General features: G+C 43.6%; 1 protein-coding gene across 4 annotated transcripts in view; it reads right to left on the bottom strand.

The window, feature by feature from the left end:
• Positions 1-25425, bottom strand: part of PACRG (parkin coregulated) — a 634469-nt gene extending 609044 nt beyond the window's left edge. The window contains exon 1 of one of the 4 annotated variants that reach the window (XM_056566798.1): positions 24937-25425. In XM_056566798.1, coding sequence (XP_056422773.1) covers positions 24937-25053 — 117 coding nt within the window. In that variant the 5' untranslated portion in view covers positions 25054-25425. The remainder of the gene's footprint in view (positions 1-24936) is intronic. The other 3 variants (XM_056566800.1, XM_056566799.1, XM_056566801.1) reach the window with 3 other exon arrangements.
• Between the last annotated feature and the right edge of the window lie 248 nt (positions 25426-25673).

The following is a 25673-nucleotide window of genomic DNA, read 5'->3' as shown; positions in this document are numbered from 1 at the left end:
ATGGGCAGTATGACACTCCGACGTCACTCTGGGCCCAAGCATCATGATTTATGACATGAAAAGAATCTCAGTCGCAGACCAGAGCGGGCATCCAGAGGTAATGCTGTGAAGCGCTGTAAATAAGTAAAAGGTTTACTTTTTTTTTTTATACTGTACTGTTAAAGGGTTTGGCCGGTGGTTCTTTTTTATAGTTATATGGTGCTAATCATTATATTTAGCTTACCAGTTCTGTGCCTGGTTTATTTTCCTTGTCTGGTGTTCTTTTGTAGTTATTTTAAAATCTTCCCGGAAGATAATGTTTGTTACTGGCTTCCTGTGATTGGCACTGACATTTCACTCAGTGTTGTCGGCCATGGTGTGAGTGCCACGTCACTTACTCAGCTGTGACGTTTTCTGCTGCACCTCCTCATGAATATGGTAATCACATTTACCAATTTTTTTTTTTTTTACTGATTCATCGGTTGTGGCAGTCATAGGCTAGTGATCAGCCAATAGCTGTTCAGAATGTACTCCGCAGCACCTATCTTCTTACTTGTTGTGCGCATGTCTGTTCCTTGTTGTGCAGCATCCTTAGTAGCTGACTTACTTCTGAGCAGACTCCTGCAGTGCTGAGGGACTACTACTATTCCCATCATGGAACAGACTGGTTTCCATGATGGGAGTAACAGTTCCCCGGCTGCTGGAGTGTTTTTACTACTACCTCCATCATGTAACATCGTCTGTTCCATGTTGAGGGTAGTAGTACAGGGGCTGAATGTTTGATCACACCGGGTCTCACTTCTGACACCTGAAGCGATCAGCAGTTATAAAGCAGGGGAGCGAGCGGCATGCTGCGCTACTCTGCTATGTGTATGCTGTTAAAACATCATTCTTAAATCCCCCGTGGGGAGCCCTCAATGTCCGGCACCGAGGAGCGCTTCAGGGCCCCCGGCAGGGTTTTTAAATTACTACTGTGTTAACCCTAAATGTATGCCCCCGTGCATATTTTTTTTATGCATAAGTTTATTCCCCCCCCCCCCATGTCCATATCCTTCCATGTCCATATCCCCCCTGTGTCCATATCCACCCCAGTGGTCTTATTTCCCAGGTGCCTGGTGCTCATGATCTTCTAGAAGCAGAGCAGTGCAGCACCGGGGACATGTCAGGCTGCGGTGGAGAATGAATGAAGCCACTGCTCCTAGAAGATTAAGAGCAGCAGGCAGCCGGGGAATAAGACCACTGGGGTGGATATGGACACAGGGGGATATTGACATTGGGGGGGATATGGACATGGGGGGTGAATAAACTTATGCATACTGGGGCCAATAAATTATTAAAAATATGCACGGGGCATACATTTAGGGTTATACTACACAGTAGTCATTTAAAAACCCTGCCGGGGGCCCTGAAGGGCTCCTCGGTGCTGGCCATTCAGGGCTCCCCACGGGGGACTTAAAAATGATGTATAAACAGTATATACTTTGCAGAGTAGCACAGCATGCCGCTCGCTCCCCTGCTTTATAACTTCTGATCGCATTGGGTGTCAGAAGTGAGACCTGGTGCGATCAATCATTCAGCCTCTGTACTACTACCCCCAAAATGGAACAGACTATGTTCCATCATGGGGGTAGTAGTACAAACACTACTAGCCACTACTAGCCTCCCCAGCCGACGGCAGACTTCAGCAGCCGGGGAACTATTACTCCCATCATGGAAACCAGCCTGCTCCATGATGGGAATAGTAGTAGTCCCTCAGCACTGCAGGAGTCTGCTCAGAAGTAAGTCAGTTGCTAAGGACACTGCACAACAAGGAACAGACATGCGCACAACAAGTAAGAAGATAGGTGCTGCGGAGTCCCTTCTGAACAGCTATTGGCTGATCATTAGCCAATGACTTCCACAACCGATGAATCAGTAACAAATAAATAAATAAATTAAATGTGCGAATGTAATTACCATATTCACGAGGGGCAGGGCAGAGCGGCAGCTGGGCGGAGGTGCAGCAGAAAACGTCACAGCTGATGTGGTACTCACAACATGGCCGACAACACTAAATGAAATGTGAGCGCCAGTCACAGGAAGCCAGTAACAAATCTTCCGGGAAGATTTTAAAATAACTACAAAAGAACACCCACCAGACAAGGAAAAGAAACCAGGCACAGAACTGGTAAGCTAAATATAATATAATGATTTGCACCATATAACTATAAAAAATAAAAAAAATAATAAAATAAAAAACACCGGACAAACCCTTTAAGTCGGCAAAGTAAAAAAAAACAAAAGAAAAAAAGGAAAAAATAAAATCCTCTCCTGCTGGAAAACCCCATGTAATACAAGTTATTTGAACTGTGGAGTGATAAGGATAGAGACAAACTGACTGCTCTGTTATATGCATCCTTTTTTAATACCAGCCAATGCAGTGTTCACACAATGGACAGAAAGCAGACCATACAGATGGATCCTGGAAGAGCAGCATGGAGAAGGAAAGAAGATTGCTGATGTCCACCACTATCCACGATGTCCCGGCTGCTGATAACAGAAGCCGTATTGTTCTTATCACAGTGTCGGGAAACGCTGTGATCCTGGAACACCATGACGTACACGTATGTTGCTTTGCGCAAAGTACCAGGGCACCACGGGTCCTCTAGAGATTAATACTATACATATGTAGATTTTTATTCAAGCCCTTTATTGCACATTGTCTTATGTGTGTTATTTTATTTTTTTAGCACTATACAAGTGGCGTATTCCAATAGCAATTGTTATTCTTATTTTATGAAGTGTGGCCCATACCCTATTATGGGTATTGTGATCGTGAGGGGAGTCTCTCAGCTTGTTTGGCTGTGGCCATGATGGACCATGTATTTAAATTGTTTTTAATGTGTTCTTTCTCCTTATAACTTTCTTTGGTAAATTCTTATTCAACATATGAGCTAATTAAAATAAGTAATAAGGGATTTATACATATCCACTTTACAAATTAGAAGCTCAATCGCCAATGTCGTCAACCAAAACGGGATTTTTTCTCTTTAACAAGGAGAGCAATACCTTTCTACCTGTCATCTATAATTGAACAGATTCCACACGCTGAAACACACGTGTCTCGTAAAAGATTAATCTCTAAACCCACTAATGAGGTTTCAGCCGTTTCTGCCCACCACTAAGAGAAAAATAGAATCCAAGGGAACGACGATTCATCAACCAAGGTCAAACATATCTCACTCAAATTTATTAATGCAAGACAAGGTGTATTGTAGCAGTATTTATAGAAGCACTCTGATAAATTTGACTCACTGTCTGTGGATTTATGGCAGCTTTTGGCAAGAGACATCTTGAAGGGAAAATTCATTGAACAGTTTTAGTGACTTGAGTGCAAAAAATAAAAAAAAGCTATTTGCAAATGAAACATTGGTATTGTAAAGCTACTTCTTACATATGACAGCCACATAAATAACTCGCTATACCTATTTTACAAAGGAACAGAGAAATATGTAAATGATGTTTTCCTAAATCATGATTCTTTTTTATTTATTCAATAGTGTTAATTACCTTTTCAGTGCTCGGTACAACAGACATATTACAATACATGGTAATGTGGCTACATGAGTCACTGCTGCAGGTAGAAACTTGAAATTATACTTTACTTAGGACAATATAATTTTACTACATGGAAACAGATTCTATTTCTGTTATTTACTAGATCACTGCAGTTTTATTTACAATGTCACAGAATCAGTGATTAAATGCGGCTCAGTCCTAAACGAACGTCTCGCCGTGCCAGGACATTTATCCTAGTGTCTTGAAATGTGGGAATTTGTGCTGTAAATATCACTGTCTTTTTAATTCCCTTGTATAAAGCCTGCATTACATTTACTAATTTCTATTTCTCATGCAACAATATTTGTGTTATGATTTTTTTTTCTGCTTCATAATTCGTGGCACAATACATGTGTCTTCCATATTAATAAAATTAGCAGTCAGTCCTATATTTCTAGCTAAACATGTGAAATCCAGACAGAAAGCATCTCTTATTTTCTTTTATTTTTCCCCATTTTAAAGTGGTATTCCGGCCTTAGACATGTTATCCCCTATCCAAAGGATGGGGGATAAAATGTCTGATTGCGGGAGTCCTGCAGCTGGGGACGCCGGAGATCTCCATGCAGCACCCGGCAATTTGAATGGAGGAGCGAGGACTGACGTCATGTCTCCAGAGCGGTGCCCGGCACAGAATGCTGGGTGCTGCATGGAAATCGCAGGGGATAAGAGGTCTAAGGCCAGAATACTCCTTTAACCCCTTAAAGACCAAGGACATGCTGCGGTACCTAGCGCACCAGGTGGTATATTTACATCCTATGCTTGACCGCGAGCATCGAAGCGATCGCGCGGATGTCCGCCATTAACCCCTCAGATGCCATGATCAATGCAGATCACGGCATCTGTGGCAGTGCGATCAGATATATGGATGATTGGATTGCACGCAGCGTTGCCGCGGAGATCCGATCATCCAGAACGGCGCACGGAAGTCCCCTCACCTGCCTCCGCTGCCTTCCACGGGTCTTCTGCTCTGGTCTGAGATCGAGCAGACAAGAGCAAAAGATGACCGATAACAATGATTAGTGCTATGTCTTATGCATAGCACTGAACACTATCAGCAATCAAAGGATTGCTATAAATAGTCCCCTATGGGTACTATTAAAGTGTAAAAATAAAAGTAAAAAAAAAAAAATTAAAAATCCCTTCCCCCAATAAAAATGTAAAATGTCCTTTTTCCCATTTTACTCCCATAAAGTAAAAAAAAAATAATAATAATTATACACATATTTGGTATCGCCGTGTGCTTAAATGTCCGAACTATTAAAATATAATGTTATTGATCCAGTATGGTGAACGGCATGAACATAAAAAAAAAAAAAAGTTAAAAAAAGGGTAAGATTGCTGCTTTTTTGTCACATTTTATTCAAAAACTTAAGAATTAATAAAAGTTTTATATACACAAATGTGGTATCAATAAAAAGTACAGATCATAGCGCAAAAAATGAGCCCTCATACCGCCGCTTAAAATGAAAAATGGAAAAATGAAAAAGTTATAGGTCCTCAAAATAGGAGGATTTTAAACATACTAATTTGGTTAAAAAGTTTGCGATTGTTTTTAAGTGCAATAATAATAGACAAGTATGTAATCATGGGTATCATTTTAATCGTATTGACCCACAGAATAAAGAACACACGTCATTTTTACCATAAATTGTACAGCATGAAAACGAAACCTTCCAAAATTTGCTAAATTGCGGTTTTCTTTTTAATTTCCTCACACAAAATAGTATTTTTTTTGTTGCGCCATACATTTTATGGTAAAATGAGTTATGTAATTATGCTTCGGGTCTGATTACTGTCGATCACCCGGCTCCGCCCCGTGTGACGTTACGCTCCGCCCTCTCAATGCAAGCCTATGGGATGGGGCGTGACAGCTGTCACACCCCTCCCATAGGCTTGCATTGAGGGGCGGAGCGTGACGTCACATGGGGCGGAGGCGTGACATCACACGCCGCCGGCCCTGTGGTCGTCGGTAATCAGACCAGGAGCGAACACGCTCTGGGGACTGATTATAAATGGGGTGCGGCGTGCAAGATCATGGGGGTCCCCAGCGGCGGGACCCCCGCGATCAGGCATCTTATCCCCTATCCTTGTTTTGCAACAGCTGGAGGCTCTGCTTTGGAAACAGTGCTGTACCTGATGTTTTTCATTTCTATTGGGGGGGGGGACTGTGTAGGGGTATGTGTATATGTAGTGTTTTACTTTTTATTTTGTGTAGTGAAGTTTAGTGTAGTATTTTTAGGGTATATTCACACGGTCGGGTTCACAGTAAATTTCCCGCTGGGAGTTTGAGCTGCAGCGGAAAATTTACTGCATCTCAAACTTGCAGCATGAAACTCACTGTTAACCCGCCCGTGTGAATGTACCCTGTACCAATCACAGTGATCGTTGACCAGGCCCTGGGGGGGGGGGCTTTCAGAAGTTGTCCGGTAACAGCGGGACTTCTGCCAGTTAACCCGTGCGATGCCACGCATCACCGCGTTAACTGAATGACTTTTATAAACGTCATAATATACAATGGAGTGTGCACAGGTAGCTAGGTAGAAGTCAGTCTGCAAGCTGAGGTTCACATATACAATATGTCTACTTTATGTTGGCATCATAAAGTTGACATGTTTTTACTTTTTGAAGACATTAGAGGGCTTCAAAGTATAGCTGCAATTTTGCAATTTTTTCATGTAAATTTCAAAATTAGAATTTTTCAGGGACCAGTTGAGTTTTAAAGTGAATTTGAGGGTCTTTATGTTAGAAATACCCCATAATGGAGCCCATTATCAAAACTGCAACCCTCAACGTATTAAAAATGACATTCATAAAGTTTGTTAACCCTTTAGGTGTTTCATAGGAATAGCAGCAAAATGGAGGCGAAAATCTTCATTTCATGTTATTGTAGATACATATTTTTTATTTTTACAAGGGGTAAAAGGAGAAAAAGACCCCCCAAAATATGTAACCCATTTTCTCTTGAGTAAGGAAATACCTTGAGTAAGGAAATATGTGGATGTAAAGTGATCTGTAGGTGCACTAGAGGGTTCAGAAGAGAAGGAGCGACAATGGGATTTTGGAGAGTGAATTTTGCTGAAATGGTTTTTGGGGGGCATGTCGCATTTAGCAAGCCCCTATGGTGCCAGAACAGCAAAGAACACCCCACATGGTATACTATTTGGGAAACAACACCCCTCAAGGAACGTTACAAGTGGTACAGTGAGCCTTGACGACTTTGCATTGAAGTTGGGCGTGAAAATGAAAAGTTTTATTTATTTTTACTAAAATGCTGATTTTACCAAAAAATTTTTAATTTTCACAAGGGGTAATAGGTGAAAATGTCCCCCAAAATTTTAAACCCCATTTCCCTTGAGTAAGGAAATACCTCATATGTGGATGTAAAGTGATCTGTGAGTGCACTAGAGGGCTCAAAAGGGAGGGAGCGACATTGGGCTTTTGGAAAGCTAATTTTGCTGAAATGGTTTTTGGGGGGGGCATGTCTCATTTAGGAAGCCCCCATGGTAACAGAAGAGCAAAAAACACCCCACATGGCACAATTTTTGGGAAACGAGACCCCTCAAGGAACATAACAAGGGGTACAGTGAGCATTTACACCCCACTGGCGTTTGACAAATCTTTGTAATAGTGGGCTGTGCAAATGAAAAATTACATTTTTCATTTTCACAGACCACCGTTTCAAAAATCTGTCAGTCACCTGTGGGGTGTTAAGGCTCACTATACCCCTTGTTACGTTCCGTGAGGGGTGTAGTTTCCAAAATGGGGTCACATGTGGGTATTTTTTTTTTTTGCGTTCATGTCAGAACCGCTGTAACCAGCAGCCACCCCTGTGCAAATCACCAATTTAGGCCTCAAATGTACATGTGCGCTCTCATTCCTGAGCCTTGTTGTGCGCCCGCAGAGCATTTCTCACCCACATATGGGGTATTTCCATACTTGGGAGAAATTGTGTTACAAATTTTGTGGGTCTTTATTTCCTTTTACCACTTATGAAAATGAAAAGTATGGGGCAACACCAGCATGTTAGTGTAAACATTTTTTTTTTTATACTAACAGGCTGGTGTAGACCCAACTTTACCTTTTCATAAGGGGTAAAAGCCCCCCGAAATGTGTAGCGCAATTTCTCCCGAGTATGGAGATACCCCATATGTGGCCACAAACTGTTGCCTTGAAATAAGACAGGGCTCTGAAGTGAGAGAGCGCCATGCGCATTTGAGGCCTAAATTAGGGATTTTCATAGGGGTGTACCCTGATGCCAGCATTTCACTTGCCTCCTCCACCAAAAATACTGCACATCAGTTTTCCCCAAACAGGGTGCCTCCAGCTGTTGCAAAACTCAACATATGCCTGGACAGTCAATGGCTGTCCGGCAATACTGGGAAATGTTATTTTGCAACAGCTGGAGGCTCCGTTTTGGAAAAACTGACGTACAAGACGTTTTAAATTTTTATTGGGGGGGGGCAACAGTGTAAGGATGTAGTGTAGTGTTTTACTCTTTATTTAGTGTTAGTGTAGTGTAGTGTTTTTAGGGTACATTCACACGGGCGGGGGTTTACAGTGAGTTTCCTGCTGCAGCGGAAAATTTTCAAACTTGAAGCGGGAAACACTGAGTTAGGTAACAGACTGCCGCAGTGTTTCCGCACCACTGTCTGTTTCCTAACTCAGTGTTTCCCAACCCATGTTCCTCCAGCTGTTGCAAAACTACAACTCCCAGCATGCATGGTCTGTCAGTGCGTGCTGGGAGTTATAGTTTTGCAACAGCAGGAGGCACACAGGTTGGGAGACACTGAGTTAGGAAACAGACAATGTTTCCCAAACAGTGTGCCTCCAGTTGTTGCAATACTACAACTCCCAGCATGCCCAGACAGCCTAAGGGCAACAACTGTAGGAGAACAATTTGGAGACCACTGTGAAGTGGTCTCCAAACTGTAGCCCTCCAGATGTTGCCAAACTACAACTCCCAGCATGCCTGGAGAGTCTCTGCATGCTTTGAATTGACATCTGGAGCGCTACAGTTTGGACACCACTGTATAGTGGTCTCCAAACAGTGCCCTTCCAGATGTTGCAAAACTACAACTCAGCATTCTGAGACTGTCCAAGCATGCTGGGAGTTGTAGTTCTGCAACATCTGAAGGGCCAGATGTTACAGAACTACAACTCCCAGCATGCCTGGACAGTCTGGGCATGCTGAGAGTTGTAGTTTTACAACATCTGGAATGACAGTGGACTCCAAACTGTGGCCCTCCAGATGTTGCAAAACTACAACTCCCTGCATGCCCAGACAGCCAAAGTCTGTCTGGGCATGCTAGGAGTTGTAGTTTTGAAACTCCTAGATACAGCAGTGAAGTTCACTTTATGGCAATCTTCAATGCTTCATCTGGGAAACCGCCGCTGCCTCCACTTGCCTGCGCCTCCTGTCAGCCGCCGGTCCATGGTCCCTGCATGAAGCCAGGTTATCTGCGCCGGTGGTCCCCGCCGCATCCACAGGCCCCCCCGCACATCGCCGCTTTCTTCCCCCGCTATGCCCCGACATCCAGGGGTGGGCAGAGCGGGGGAAATGAACGTTCACCCTCGCCCTGCGATTCGTCGATCAGTCCTGATCGGCCAATCGCAGGGGGTAGCACCTATCCTTTAGGATCGGCCTCGCTCCTATCCTTTAGGATCGGCCTCGCTCCTATCCTTTAGGATGATCGGAGCTGTCTGTGACAGTTCCAATCATCCCTATTTTCTGGGCTAATTGCTCAGAGACCCGATCAGCCCGTAATTTGCGGAGACACTCCCCCCCCCCACCCCCATGCATTTGCACGGGATGCCTGCTGAATGATTTCTACAGGCATCTCAGTCCCATCCCCGTTTGGCTAGCGGCAGGGATCTAAAATTCCCACGGGCGTACAGCTAAACCCTTGGTCCTTAAGTACCAGGATGCAAGGGCTTATCCATACGCCCGAGGCCTCCAACAGGTTAAAGGGGTACTCCGGTGGAAAACTTTTTATTTTTTATTTTTTTTAAATCAAATGGTACGAGAAAGTTAAACAGATTTGTATGTTACTTCTATAAAAAAAAAAAAACTTAATCCTTCCAGTACTTATTAGTTGCTGAATACTACAGACGAAATTCTTTTCTTTTTGGAACACAGTGCTCTCTGTTGACATCACGACCACAGTGCTCTCTGCTGACATCTCTGTCCATTTTAGGAACTGTCCAGAGCAGCATATGTTTGTTATGGGTATTTTCCTACTCTGGACAGTGCTTAAAATGGACAGAGATGTCAGCAGAGAGCACTGTGTTTCCAAAAAAAAAAAAGAATTTCCTCTGTAGTATTCAGCAGATAATAAGTACTGGAAGGATTAAGATTTTTTAATAGAAGTAATTTGCAAATCTTATGTAAAGTAGAAAAAAATATTGGCAGTGGCACCTAACGGTATATAGAAATGCAAAGTGTCTATTATAAAGGTCCAACGGGTTACAACATATAGTGGTAGTCCATGTTCATTCTGAATATCCTGAATATCCCGTGGTGCAAGGACTGAGGTATGCAAACAAAACAATGGTAATAACAAAGAAAAGGGTCCGGCAACTCACAGTTTAGATGCTAGCTGCTAACAGGCTTGAAGTCCGTCCATGGGGCAGAGGTAAGTGCGGGTAGCTCAGGAGGCACTTGCCCCCGCACTTACCTCTGCCCCATGAACGGACTTCAAGCCTGTTAGCCACTAGCGTCTAAACCGCGAGTTGCTGGACCCTTTTCTTTGTTATTACTATAATTTGCAAATCTGTTTAACTTTCTGGCACCAGTTAATTTAAAAAAAAAATAAATAAATAAAAAAAAAAGGAGTATAAACTTTAAAGAGAAGTACAGACTAAATCAGACATTACATAGTAACAAACGTATCAACAATTTAAACAAGAGGACTGACGACCTGCTCACAAGAACTTACAACCTATGCGCAACTAGAGGTGGAACAAAAGGTAATAAGTGCATGCATCATAACACAATAGCTATATGCCATGCATTAAGATGTTTACACTCCTTGGTGTTAGGCATTGCTCTGGAAACTTTTTCAGTCTACATCTAGTACTGCTGTTGCTCCGTGAATGGACTATAATGCTTTGTTTACTAGTAATGCTGGGTAACAAGCATCAACACCAAGGTTTGACAGCTGAGAACTGGGGGAATTCCTAGTATAAGTTGCTCTATCCTCTATGCTTCAAACCTGCGGTGGAGGACACCTGACCTAACAAGGTGATGTCCACAGGTGAATATCTCGATCATTATAGCATTCTGAAAAGCTTTAGCACTAATGCTAATTGTTGGAGAGGATGGTAAGTGGTGTTAAGCGGCCACTATCAATCACATGCTGCCATCTAACGCACTTTGTCTGCTATCCAAAAAAAGAAAGTACATTTATGAAAAGGAAAAAAAAATAACACAATGTTAATGTTAATATTGGAAGACTGTGTTTCAAAGGGGTAATAGAGAAGAACAAGCGATGGTCCGGCACCAGATGAATATTTGCAGCTTTAAAACCGACTCCCTCCATAGTCATATGCGTTTCAATCGCATGCGCGCTCTTCCTCGGTTACACTGAGGAAGAGCGTGCATGCACTTGAAACGCGTATGACTATGGAGGGAGTCGGTTTTATTGTGTGATGTCTGTCTATTTTTAATACGGAAAATAAAGCTGCAAATATTCATCTGGTGCCGGACCATCGTTTGCTCTTCTCTATTGGACATTAGCACTTTGCCGAGTGCGGATCCGTGCACAGAAGCGGGCTAAGGTGAGCTGTACTGAACATTTACTTTGTCGTTTTAAAGGGGTACTTCGCTGCTCAGCATTTGGAACAAACTGTTCCGAACGCTGGAGCCAGGAGCTCCTGACATCATAGCCCCGCCGCCTCATTAGGTCACGACCCGCCCCCTCAATGCAAGTCTATGGGCCGGCTGTCACACCCCTCATTGAGGGGTGGGGCGTGACATCATGAGGGGGCGGGGCTATGATGTCAGGAACTCCCGACTCCAGCATTCCGAACAGCAGCAGAGTACCCCTTGAAGCTTATTTCAATATTAGTGTCACTACAACCATGACCCCCAGGATGAAGGTCCAGGTCCAAGACAGTGTTTTTTACTATTTTGTTTATAATAAACAGTATTACTGATATAATAATACATGCAGTGCTTAAATATTACCACCAAGAACGCACACCACTGCACATGCTGTGCACACATAATAGCTCCAGAATGAGCCATGGAGTATGCAGAAATGATGACTATACATCGACTGCATGACACCACCTCAGATGCCACGAGAAAAGTTTCTGAGAGGCTACCTGGTTTAGAACTCAAAGTATGCCATGAAAGGCAGTCGATAATGGTAGGCCCCAGGTGTATTTGGGACTTGGACCACATGGATCACAAATATAGTGTTATTGCATTTCAATAGGGCGATGCATACCAGTATCAAAATAAATAAAACAAAAACCATAGCATGCTTCAGTAGATGCTGCATATGAGATCTGATTCAAGTGGTACTACAGAAAAACTAAATCTGAACAGACCCTCACATAAATCTAAGTTGTCTACAACATGGTGCACTATGCAGTTCTGTATAATGTCCCATATAACATGCCAAAACATACACGCTTACATGCATGTGTACAGGGGATATTGTTTGAGCAATGTCCTGTGTTATACCAGCCATAGGCGCTTTTGTTCCAGCAGTAATGCGGGTATATTGCCTATTACTGACAACACACAAATCACATGTTGGTCAATGGGTGACAGTTCTTTAGTAGCCGAAGTTTAAAGCAGTTCAACAGGGAAAGGTATTGATCCTGCGGCCACATTACATATACTAAAAATGTACCAAGTTGGAGCAAGCAGAAAGTGAACTTTAAGACCAATCTTAACATCAAAGACAAACAGTGACCCCCCGACCTACGATCATTTCAACATACGATGGCCTCTCAGAGGCCATCGCATGTTGAAGGCAGCATCAACATACGATGCTTTTGTATGTCGGGGCCATCACATAAACAGCTATCCTGCAGCGCAGACTGCTTCAGCTGCCACCGGATAGCCGTTTACGTTGCCCCGTGTGGTCCGGTGACGATCCCTTTCCTGTCCTCAGGGCTCCGGCGCGTCCTCTTCGGGATCCCCTGCATCGTCGGCGCTCTCCATCATCGCCATCACGTCGCTGCGCACGCCGTCCCGTCATCCAATAGGAGCAGCGTGCGTAGCGATGTGATGGTGGCGACGAAGAGCGAGGATGCCGGGGAAGCAGAGGCCTTGCTGGAGCGTCGGGGACACCCCGGGGACGCGGCGACAGCGATGGAGGGCGACATCAAGGGCAGCGGTGACAGTCCAGAGAGGTGTGGACACATGAGTATGACCTCCAATACCAGTGGTCTTCAACCTGTGGACCTCCAGATGCTGCAAAACTACAACTCCCAGCATGCCTGGACAGATGTTGGCTGTCTGGAGGTCCACAGGTTGTAGACCACTGTCCTATACTTTCCATTGCACGGATCCCTCAACATACGATGATTTCAACAAACGACGGTACATTTGGAACGGATTACCATGGTATGTTGAGGGACCACTGTATATGTAAAACACAAGCATGTCAGCTCTAAATGTCTTTTGAGAGTTATCTTTTTTTTACTAGGATTCCAATTGAACAATTTATTTGAACATACACATCAATGAACGTTCCAAATCTCCTGTTTTTCTTTTCTACTTTGACATTTTAGTGATGTGATCAATACGCGTACAGTCTCAGTGGCTGCCATCTAGTCTGCAGTAGATATAAATACCTGACGTTTTATTATGAGCATTGATGATCGATTGCTGCTTTCTTCTTTGGCAATGATCCTGATTGCTGGTGCACCACTAATTAAGTACCCAATATAGTGAGTTATAACAACAGTATTGGTGGATTAATAGTGTCTAGAAGCCTCTGCTTGGCTGCACTGCTATTATTCCTCTATCTGAACGGCAGAGACACTGTCACACAGACAGATTTGCATTCATCTGTTTAAAAGCAATATGTTTTACCATCTGTAAGATCAAGAAAAAAATACACATTCTATGACCACTAAATATAGGTCTTCTGTTTAGTTTGAATGGGGACCAATAATAAGGTTACTTGACAGTGACATGTATATATGAACAACATCATGAAAAAGTGGTTATTACGAAGATAATGCCGAGAGATCACTGGTAGGTATAAAAGGTGAAGGTTAAAGCATGTGAGCAAGTGAATGAGTGTTTAAAGGGCAACTCCGGTGGAAACAAGTAGAAAACAAATGTTTTCGACCAAAAAAATAACTGAGATCATTTTGGCAGCGCTGAAATTCTGACGTCACGGCACACCTCCCCTCCTTGTGATGTGACCCCCCCAATTCAGATTAGCACTTGTTATTTTGCAGTCATCGGCCTATATAAAGGGCCACTCAGTAAATCACTCTGAACTTCCAGCAGAACACTGCATCAACCCAAATTACAGCACAGTTTCTTATTCTGCCCTTGAAAACCTAAAGCTGTGCTGTGATTGGTCGTTATGTCAATACACAGTTTTCCTTTGAAGACAGTCCTCATAAATGTACCCCGCCGTTCTAACAAAAAATGGCAGTGTTGTCCATAGTAACCATTTAGAATACTGTTTCAAATTCGAAAACCGTCCCGAAAAAATAACAAGCCCCAATCTAAAGAGTTGCTATGTGAGATACTGCCATAGAAGTGCTTTCTGCATGATGACGTCTAGGTAGGAAAATATTCTTATCTACACAAACTGCTAGAGCAGTGTTTCCCAACCAATATGCCTCTAACTCCCAGCATGCCTGCACAGGCTGACACACAGGCTGCAGAAACCTTACTCTCTAGAGCAGGAAACACTTTCTAGAGTAAGTTCTATTATTAAATATTGTCACTAGAGATGAGCGAACTTACAGTAAATTTGATTTGTCACGAACTTCTCGGCTCGGCAGTTGATGACTTTTCCTGCATAAATTAGTTCAGCCTTCAGGTGCTCCGGTGGGCTGGAAAAGGTGGATACAATCCTAGGAAAGAGTCTCCTAGGACTGTATCCACCTTTTCCATCCCACGGGAGCACCTGAAAGCTGAACTAATTTATGCAGGAAAAGTCATCAACTGCCGAGCCGAGAAGTTTGTGACAAATCGAATTTACTGTAAGTTCGCTCATCTCTAATTGTCACATTTAACATGAGGGGTTATGGTAACATTCAGTAGATTAGTTGTAGATTTTCATACAGAATCTTGCCTGAAAATATGTAACTTAATACAGATCAGTGGGGAGAAAATTCTGTGGAATGGAGAACATGCTCTAGATTTTCATGTGACTATAGCCTAGCAGCAGAAGGCTCTGTTAATAGGGCCAATTAACCCCTTAAGGACGCAGCCCATTTGGGCCTTAACCCCTTAAGGACGCAGGACGTAAATGTACGTCCTGGTGAGGTGGTACTTAACGCACCAGGACGTACATTTACGTCCTAAGCATAACCGCGGGCATCGGAGCGATGCCCGTGTCATGCGCGGCTGATCCCGGCTGCTGATCGCAGCCAGGGACCCGCCGGCAATGGCCGACGCCCGCGATCTCGCGGGCGTCCGCCATTAACCCCTCAGGTGCCGGGATCAATACAGATCCCGGCATCTGCGGCAGTTCGCGATTAAAATGAACGATCGGATCGCCCGCAGCGCTGCTGCGGGGATCCGATCATTCATAACGCCGCACGGAGGTCCCCTCACCTTCCTCCGTGCGGCTCCCGGCGTCTCCTGCCCTGGTCTGTGATCGAGCAGACCAGAGCAGGAGATGACCGATAATACTGATCTGTTCTATGTCCTATACATAGAACAGATCAGTATTAGCAATCATGGTATTGCTATGAATAGTCCCCTATGGGGACTATTCAAGTGTAAAAAAAAATGTAAAAAAATGTAAAAGTAAAAGTAAAAAAAAAGTGAAAAATCCCCTCCCCCAATAAAAAAGTAAAACGTCCGTTTTTTGCTATTTTACCCCCAAAAAGCGTAAAAAACATTTTTTATCGACATATTTGGTATCGCCGCGTGCGTAAATGTCCGAACTATTAAAATAAAATGTTAATTATCCCGTACGGTGAACGACGTGAACGAAAAAAAATTTAAAAAGTCCAAAATTCCTACTTTTTTAATACATTTTATTAAAAAAAAAATTATAAAAAATGTATTAAAAGTTTTTTATATACAAATGTGGTATCAAAAAAAAGTACAGATCATGGCGCAAAAAATGAGCCCCCATACCGCCGCTTATACGGAAAAATAAAAAAGTTATAGGTCATCAAAATAAAGGGATTATAAACGTATTAATTTGGTTAAAAAGTTTGTGATTTTTTTTAAACGCAACAATAATATAAAAGTATATAATAATGGGTATCATTTTAATCGTATTGACCCTCAGAATAAAGAACACATGTAATTTTTACCAGAAATTGTACGGCGTGAAAACAAAACCTTCCAAAATTAGCAAAATTGCGTTTTTCGTTTTAATTTCCCCACAAAAATAGTGTTTTTTGGTTGCGCCATACATTTTATGATATAATGAGTGATGTCATTACAAAGGACAACTGGTCGCGCAAAAAACAAGCCCTCATACTAGTCTGTGGATGAAAATATAAAAGAGTTATGATTTTTAGAAGGCGAGGAGGAAAAAATGAAAACGTAAAAATTTAATTGTCTGAGTCCTTAAGGCCAAAATGGGCTGAGTCCTTAAGGGGTTAAAGGAGTACTCCGGATCACTGGTACTTAAAAAAAAGTTTACCTCATCTGATAGCTCTTTCAAAGACCTTTCCAACGATAACTCATTTGTCAAATTTGGCCCAGCCATTCTCTTGTAATTGCCACCTGTAGCAGTAAGCAGCCATGTCATAAAGACTACATTTCCCATGACTCCCTGCGCCAGCTTCCTGTTAGCTGCTGCTCTCTCCGCCCCCCAGGGAAATTATAATAAATTATGATAAAGTAACGCCCACAGCTCCTTCCCTTGTGGTTATCTCCTCCCATCCTCCCCCTCCCAGCTCATCAGCCCTCTCCATGTGCCCACTAGCCCACTGATCCACCCATTCATGTGCCGACTAGCGCAGTGTTTCCCAACCAGGGTGCCTCCAGCTGTTGCAAAACTACAACTCCCAGCATGCCCGGACAGCCGAAGGCTGTCCGGGCATGCTGGGAGTTGTAGTTTCACAACAGCTGGAGGCACCCTGGTTGGGAAACACTGCACTAGCGGTGTCACAAGAATGCCGCAGCACTACGCAAATAGCGTAGGGCTAACGTAGGCAGCGATAGGAGCCTAGCGTTAGCCCAACGCTATTTGCGTAGTACTGCGCATGCGCAGAATAAATTAACTTTGGGGGAGTAGCCGACTCCGGGCGGGGAGGCCGGCACAGCCTGCAGTGACTCATGGGAGCGATGAGTCACCGAGCGAAGATGGCGGCGGCTCAAGAATAAATACAGGTCGAGCGTCATCAAATGACCCAGCTTCCAGCCGGAGAGAAAAGCGAGGAGAAGACCGGGAAGAAGACCATATGGAAAACGTGAGTATATTAGAATGTTATATAACTTTGCCTCATGCTCCAATTCCGCCATAAAAGGTTAGCTTCGGAGTACTCCTTTAAGGACGCAATTTCATTTTTAGGTTTTCGTTTTTTCCTCCTCGCCTTCAAAAAATCATAACTCTTTTATATTTTCATCCACAGACTAGTATGAGGGCTTGTTTTTTGCGCGACCAGTTGACAGTTGTAATGCCATCACTCACTTTACCATAAAATGTATGGCGCAACCAAAAACATACTATTTGTGTGGGGAAATTAAAAAGAAAACCGCAATCTTGCTAATTTTGGAAGCTTTGTTTTCACGCCGTACAATTTACGGTAAAAATGACGTTCTTTATTCTTTGGGTCAATACGATTAAAATGATACAGTGATAACATACTTTTCTATTACTGTTGTGCTTAAAAAAAATCACAAACTTTTTAACCAAATTAGTACGTTTAAAATCCCCCTATTTTGATGACCTATAACTTTTTCATTTTTCCGTATAAGCGGCGGTATGAGGGCTCATTTTTTGCGCCGTGATCTGTACTTTTTATTGATACCATATTTGCTTATATAAAACTTTTAATCAATTTTTTATAAATTTTTTTGGGAATAAAATGTTATAAAAAAAGCATCTATTTGGGACTTTTCTATTTTTACGTTCACCGTACGGTATCATTCACATTTTATTTTAATAGCTCAGATATTTACCCACGCGGCGATACCAAACATGTATATAAAAAACACTTTTTTGTGAAATAAGGAAAATGGGGCAATTTACATTTTTATTGGGGGAGGGGGGTTTTCACATTTTTTTTTACTTTTATTTTTACACTTTAATAGTACCCATAGGGGACTATTTATAGCAATCACTTGATTGCTAATACTGTTCAGTGCTATGTATAGGACACAGCACTGATCAGCAGGAAGGCAGATCAGAGCAGAAGACGCAGCGGAGCCAGGTGAGGGGACCTCCGTCTGCCGTGCTGGATGATTGGATCGCTGCGGGCGATCCAATCATCCATTTTAGTGACCGCGATGCTGCAGATGCCGTGATCTGTATTGATCACGCCATCTGAGAGGTTAATGGCGGACATCTGCAGGATCGTGGATGTCCGCCATTACGGGTGGGTCCCTGGCTGCGATCAGCAGCCGGGACCTGCCCCGTGCATGATCCGGGCATCGCTCCGATGCTCGCGGTTATGCTTAGGACGTAAATGTACATCCTGGTGCATTAAGTACCACCTCACCAGGACGTACATTTACGTCCTCCGTCAAGGGGTTAAAGGGGTACTACCCTGGAAAAAAATATATATTTTAATCAACTGATGCCAGAAAGTTAAACAGATTTGTAAATTACTTCTATTTAAAAATCTTAATCCTTCCAGTACTTATCAGCTGCTGTATGCTCCACAGGAAGTTCTTTTCTTTCTGACTATCCTTTCTGTTTGACCACAGTGCTCTCTGCTGACACCTCTGTCCATTTTAGGAATTGTCCAGAACAGGATAGGTTTGCTATGGGGATTTGCTCCTACTCTGGACAGTTCCTAAAATGGACAGAGGTGTCAGCAGAGAGCACTGTGGTCAGATAGAAAGGAAATTCAAAAAGAAAAGAACTTCTTGAAGAACATACAGCAGCTGATAAGTACTGGAAGGGTTAAGGTTTTTAAATAGAAGTAATTTACAAATCTGGCACCAGTTGATTATTAAAAAAAAATGTTTTCCATGGGAGTAAAGGAGTACTGCAGCCATAGACACTTATCCCCTATATAAGTGTCTGATCACGGGGGTCCAACCACTGGGACCCCTGCGAACTCTCGGCATTACCGCAGCTAATGTGCGTATCATCGACCTCACTGAGGGTGACAACACGCTCCCTTCATACAGCTCTATGGGAGAGGCGGGGATGCACATATGCGGCATTTCCGCCTCTCCATAGAGTTACATGGAGGGAACACCACAGCCACCACGCCTCCTGCACGGGAGAGCTGCGACAGAGCCGGGGCCCCATACAGGAGATCAGGTGGGGGGGGGGGGTCACACCATGCGTACCCCCCACGATCAGATACTTAGGGGATAAATGTCTATGGCTGTAGATCGCCATTAAAAGGTCACTGTCAATAAACATGATTTTTAATATTTGATTCCATATGCCCAAACATTTTTGTAATTGGCTTACAAAAAAAAAATGTTTGTTAGTTTTTCTGCTGTATACTTCTGTCCGCCAGGGGTCTACCTTCTTGGCCAAAACACATTCCGTCTGGTCAAAAACTCAGATTTTGGTCTCCTGCTTGTCATGGCAGAAGACCAATCTCAGGAAGTGTTTCTCTGCACTGAGTTTGATTGACAGCAGGACAGAACCTTACTGAAAGATACACAGTCTGAAAGCTGCTGCACAGAGCTTGAGGTCATCTATTCATCACAGCACTGCAAGGATGTGGGGGCAAAAAAAGGTAAAATACAGAGCTTTTTAAAGTGCATGTAGTGCTGGGCAGTATGACCAAAAATGCATATCACTGTATTTTTGTAAGTTATGGCGGTTCCACAGTATTTAACGGTATTCCCCCCCCCCCCCCCCACGCTGGGGAACTAATCATATGTGACCCACGGGCGCTGCACCACCCATCCTCCTGTGAGCCGCCGGCGCTTTAAATGCATGAGTTGCGTGCCGCAGCACTGGAAATGATTAAAAAAGGACATCTGTACTTATTAATTTTACATATTGCTGTGCCCGGGCTGCAAAAATAAACAAAATAAACTTTGACACACCTTCCTACATTCCCCTGTTTCTTCGGTATCGGCCTCACTGTTCGCCATGCTGCTTCCTGGGGACGGGAACATCCCAGAGCCGTCAGCGTATCACTAGCTGCAGCGATGTCCCGCCTCGGCTGGTGATAGGCTGAGCGCACTGTCATGTCATGGAGCAATAGGGGAACGTAGGAAGGTGAGTCAAAGTTTATTTTGCTTATGTTTGCAGCCCGGGCACAGGAATATGTAAAATTAATCAGTACAGATGTCTTTTATTAATCATTTCCAGCGCCGTGGCATGCAATTTATTTAAAGCGCCGGCGGCTCACAGGAGGACTGGGGGGGAGCAGTGCCCGCAGGTCACATATGATTGGTTCCCCGATGTGGGGACAGCACTGCGGCTGATAATTTATTCATTCGAAGGGGGGGGGGGGCCCGACCGGTATTGCTGTATAGGAAAAATTCATATCGTACAGAATATAAAAAAAACGGTATTCGGTATGAACCGATATATCGCTCAGCACTACCAGCATGCGTCACTTTGTCCTGTTTTCAAGCACAGGACCCACACCAGAAAGTGCTGCAAGTGCAAGTCTTTATTTTACTTTTCTCTCTGACCTTTCCCAACATTCTATGCAGCTAGAGACAATGGCCCTCATTTACTTAGAAAATTGGGTTGTAAGTCTATCTTGCTTTCTTACCCGTCTGCTTTTTCCCCTGGTATTTATTATTATGTCGCATCCTGTTTGTCGCACGTGGGTTTCGTAGGTTTTGGTTTCCAACTCCTCTGAGTAGTCGGGAAAAAATCCACAACAATTCAACATATTCGTGTTGGAAACCTTTATAAATACGTGGGAAAGCTCAGAAATGGGTTTTGGAGAATCCACATCGGGTCCGTCGGGAAAAAATGTTGCATAGTGTCACAGACAAAGATGCGCCAAAAAAAAAAAACGACAAAACAAGTCGGGTTTAGAATAGTAAATGAGGGCCAATGGGGGAGACTTATCAAAACCTGTCTAGAGGAAAAGTTGCCGAGTTGCACAAAGCAACCAATCAGATCACTTCTTTATTTTCTGAAAAGTGAAAGAAGTGATCTGATTAGTTGCTATTTGCTATGTGCAACTCAGCACCTTTTCCTCTAGACAGGTTTTGATAAATCTCCCCCAATATGTCATAAGTCACATGGTCTCCAGTAGGGATCGACCGATTATCGGTACTAGGCTAGGCGAGAGCCTGCCCGGAGTGGAGAAGAGGCCCGCCGGAGAAGAAGGACAGCCCGGACCGGACCACCCTTAACCCGCAACGCCCCCGGACACTACAGGAACGATGGATGGATGGCCCGGAGCACCCTGGCAGGTAGGGGAGAGAAGCGGGTGGTGGTGGCGGCGGCGGCCTATGGCCCCGCAAAAGCCACTGCAGATCATTGATTTAAAGCGCCGCTTTAAATCAATGATCTGCAGCGGTGTCGCAGGGGGTTAAATAGCCGATAACTTATACCGGAATATCGGTATAAGTTATCGGCTATCGGCCCTAACCTGCACCGATTATCGGTATCGGCCCTAAAAACCGATATCGGTCGATCCCTAGTCTCCAGGGAGCTTGGCTACACTAAAGTGGGCGGGTGAATAGCATTCCTTCATTATATCCCTTTCACTCTGCATTCCACCCATCCACCCAATGCAGCATAACCACACACCTGGAGACCATGTGACTTATGACATATTGGGGGAGATTTATCAAAACCTGTCCAGAGGAAAACTTGTTAAGTTGCCCATAGCAACCAATCAGATCACTTCTTTAATTTTTGAAAAGGTCTCTGAAAAATAAAAGAAGCGATCTGATTGGTTGCTATGGGCAACTCAGCAACTTTTCCTCTGGACAGGTTTTAATAAATCTCCCCCATTGTGTCTGCATGGAATGCTGGGAAAGGTAAGAAACAACGGTAAAATACAAAGACTTCCACTACAGCACATACAGGTGAAAACTGGTGCAAAAAGGTAATAGAAGCATAAAATAATGTACTGTTACTTGCATCATTGGCTCAGAAGGAAGAGGTGACTCCAGAGTACTAAATGTATCCCCTATAGACAGAATTCCCATCTCAGCAGGTGATTGGCTGTGCAGGCCGTCTCTGTGGCTGAGGGTCGCTCTGTTCCGAGGATGGGGAGTAGCTTGGCCCCGTACTGACACTTATCCCTTGTCCTGTGGATAGGGAATAAGTTTTGTTCCTCAGAGCCTTAGTAGTTCTCAGTCTGGAGTAAGGAGGCCTTGTTCACACTTTCTATAGGTCTCACTCCGTATCTATGGAGATACAGTAGACACGCATAGATTTCTATGGGACCCTCCTGAACTTCTCATTTTAAACATTTGTTGCTGCTGGAGTCTGTTAAAAAAAAAAAAAAAATAACAATCACCCCATAACACTAGAAAGTGGTTCTCCAATACAGTGGTCCCTCAAGTTACAATAATAATTGGTTCTGGGACGACCATTGTAAGTTGAAACCATTATATGTTGAGACCAGAACTCTATGGAAACCTGGTGATTGGTTCTAAAGGCACCAAAATGCCATCCAAAAATAGGAAAAAGTGAGAATTAAAGAAAAATAAGTAGATAACTAATAGAGATAAAGCAAATCCTTACATATAAAAGTAAGAAAGATCTGCTGGGAGCTGTAATCACTGTCTATGTCAGTGTTTTCCAAGCAGGGGGCCTCCAGCTGTTGCAAAACTACAACTCCCACCATGCCCGGACAGCCAAAGGCTTTCCGGGCATGCTGGGAGTTGTAGTTTTGCAAAAGCTGGGGCCACCCTGCTTGGGAAACACTGGTCTATGTAGAGGACAGGAGCTTCTTCAGGGTCCTGTACAGTACACGCAATGTCCCAAAAAAGTAATGGAGTCGCCCTCACCTGGTGTCCAAAAGAGCAGCTAACCATGATACAGGTAAAGTGTACAGAACATGTAATACCAGACACCAGTCAGTGCATACACTTCAGTAATACAGGTGTTTTACCAGTGAATGCCCATTTTGATTGGTCGGTTCAAGCCATTGACACGTTTCACAGATCTGGACTGTCTGTACATTGTATGTTGAGTCTGGTTTCAACTTACGATGGTCCAGAAAAGACCATTGTATGTTGAAACTATTGTATGTTGAGGCCATTGTAAGTTGAGGGATCACTGTACTGTACTGTAAGTATTGCTTCTAAGGCTATGTTCACACAGCGGCATTCTGCAATTCCGCTTGAAGTCCATTCTACAAAGCTTGCTGCTGAATTTTTGAGGAATTCTGTGTTTTCAAAACTGACTTCAACATGATTCCCTAAAATTAAAGACAGGTCTTTAAATTTTGCAAAAATAAATAAATAAAAAAAAAACAAAAAAAAAAAAGGGACAACAGAATCCCATTAAAGCCAATGGGCAGCAAGTTTCGGTGGAATTTCCGGTGGAATTCTTCTGCGGAAATACTGTCATGTGAACCTAGCCTAAGAATAATGGCATGTGCACACAAGTAAAAATCTTGCCTGTGTGCATTGCAGCACTGTGGCGTTCCCTGAGCCTTGGCCAGTATGGGGGCGCTGTTCTAGAGCTCCCACTCATTTCCTGCTGACCTTGCATCACTTCTTTTTCGTGCCATCCACTGTCTCCTACTGATATTGAATGGGAGATGGGGGGGGGGGGGGGGTTCTGTATGAAACTTTTTTTGGCACAGCATGATTTTGGCGCAGCATGGTTTCTACACATCAGCAATATGGCAGCGTACAGAATGCCATACTTTACACAGAACACTTATCGAAAATACTTTCCCCTAGAATGACTAGTAAAATAAAACGAAAAAACAACATAGTAAGGGTGCATGCACAGCACGTCTTTGCTATACAGTTTCCGTATATGGTTTCAAGTTAAAAACCGTACAGAACTGTATAGAAAACCGTATGCAGTGACTTAACATTGTAACCTGAATGTCAAACACATCATCCGGTTTAGTCCGTTTTGCATGCTATACGGTTTTGTCTGGTTTTTTACCCAAAACCGTTGTCTACCACGTTTTTTGGTCCAGGTGAAAAACTGTATTAAACCGTATACGGTTTGTTTTTTTTAGCATGGGAGTCAATGGGAACCTTACAGAACCGTATGTGCGTACGTTTTTTTCTTGGAATTTCAATCAAACAAGTGAAACTTTATTCAAAATGGAGTGAAAAGTTAAAAACGTATACTTTTTTCTTAAAAAACGGATGCAACCGGACATCATTTTTCAAACCATATAAGGTTTTCAACCGTATATATGGGTTAAAATTTGTACACACGTTTTGATACAGTTTAGGCTGCATTCACACTTCGTTTTTACATTACCGGTGCCGGATCCGACTGGGGGAGGGGCAAACCCCAGCCGAACCCAGCGCGGAACTCCATTTACTTTAATGAGACGACCAGAGTCGAACGGTGACTCTGGTCGGCTCATTTTTGACCCGTATGTGATTTCTAAAACTGTAGTATTCTATAGCTTTAGGTCTGGTCACAAAACCGGATACGGGTCAACTTTAATTCAACTTTAACTCCGGTCGTCTCATTAAAGTAAATGGAGTTCAGCGCTGGTCTGGCACCCGTAATGTAAAAATGAAGTGTGAATGCAGCCTTAGTCAGGTTTTTAGGAATCCGTTTTTCATCAAAAACCTGATACGGGAACTGTATTGCATAAAACGTGGTGTGTATGCACCTGATCCACAACATAGTAGCTATGAGATATCAATGTGAAGCGTTGAAGCCATATAGAGCAGTGTTTCTCCACCAGAGTGCCTCCAGCTGTTGCAAAACTACAACTCCCAGCAGGCCCGCACAGCCGAAGGCTGTCCGGGCCTGCTGGGAGTTATAGTTTTGCAACAGCTGGAGGGACTCTGATTGATAAACACTGGTATAGAGGAGCATTATAACAGAATGCAGAGAAGGAATGCTCCTCATCACGTCATCTATGCGCTTTACGGCCCTGCCATGAGTGATACTTCTCAGTGCACAGCTAATATTTGGCACTTACAGTGGAATTCTTCATGAAGGCTTTGACAGTGAATCCCTCGGAAGACGCAGGTGCTTTGCTCTTGTTCTTAGGGCTCTCGGCCTGGGCCGCCTTGTTGCTGCTGCTCTCAATCACCATCTTCAAGATTGGAGAGATGTCGCTAAACGTAACCACCAAGTGCGAACAGCGTGTCCGAGCGCCGCGGTGCAGAAGATAGGTGCACTTTGTTTATCGCCGTCACCAAGACAACCACGGCACACGCTCACCCTTGTTGCTAAGCGACGCGTCAACTGTGCCAGTGACGTAGTGTGCGACCCGGGAAACCGCGTTAACACTGCGGCTCAATTCATCCTGTCCCGACCTGCCTTGCGGCGACGCGCGTGCGCCCGGTATTGGAGACCCGGGAACTGCAGCGTTGCGTGGTTGGAGATGGGACTTGCTTTACACGACTTTGTGTGACCCGACTCATGAGGCGCTGTTTATAAATGAAATAGCCAAGTAGTGCCTGCAGTGATAGGGAAGTGAATAGACTACTTCCCGCCAGCGCAGCGCTGGGAATTAATATATGAACCAAAGTTTACCTCACACTGGGAATTAATATATGTACCAAAGTTTACCTCACACTGGGAATTAATATATGAACCAAAGTTTACCTCACACACGTATAAAACGTTTTCTCTACCAGCCAATCAGGTAGCAGCTCTCAATTTTAGAAATACAAAAAAGGAATTGTTTTGTTACTGAGAGTAGCTGCTCAA

This window comes from Hyla sarda, chromosome 3 (assembly GCF_029499605.1).
Source record: "Hyla sarda isolate aHylSar1 chromosome 3, aHylSar1.hap1, whole genome shotgun sequence".
In the NCBI taxonomy this organism is placed as follows: Eukaryota; Metazoa; Chordata; class Amphibia; order Anura; family Hylidae; genus Hyla; species Hyla sarda.
Note: the sequence above shows the minus strand (reverse complement) of the source record. Positions and strands in the feature narration are given on the sequence as shown.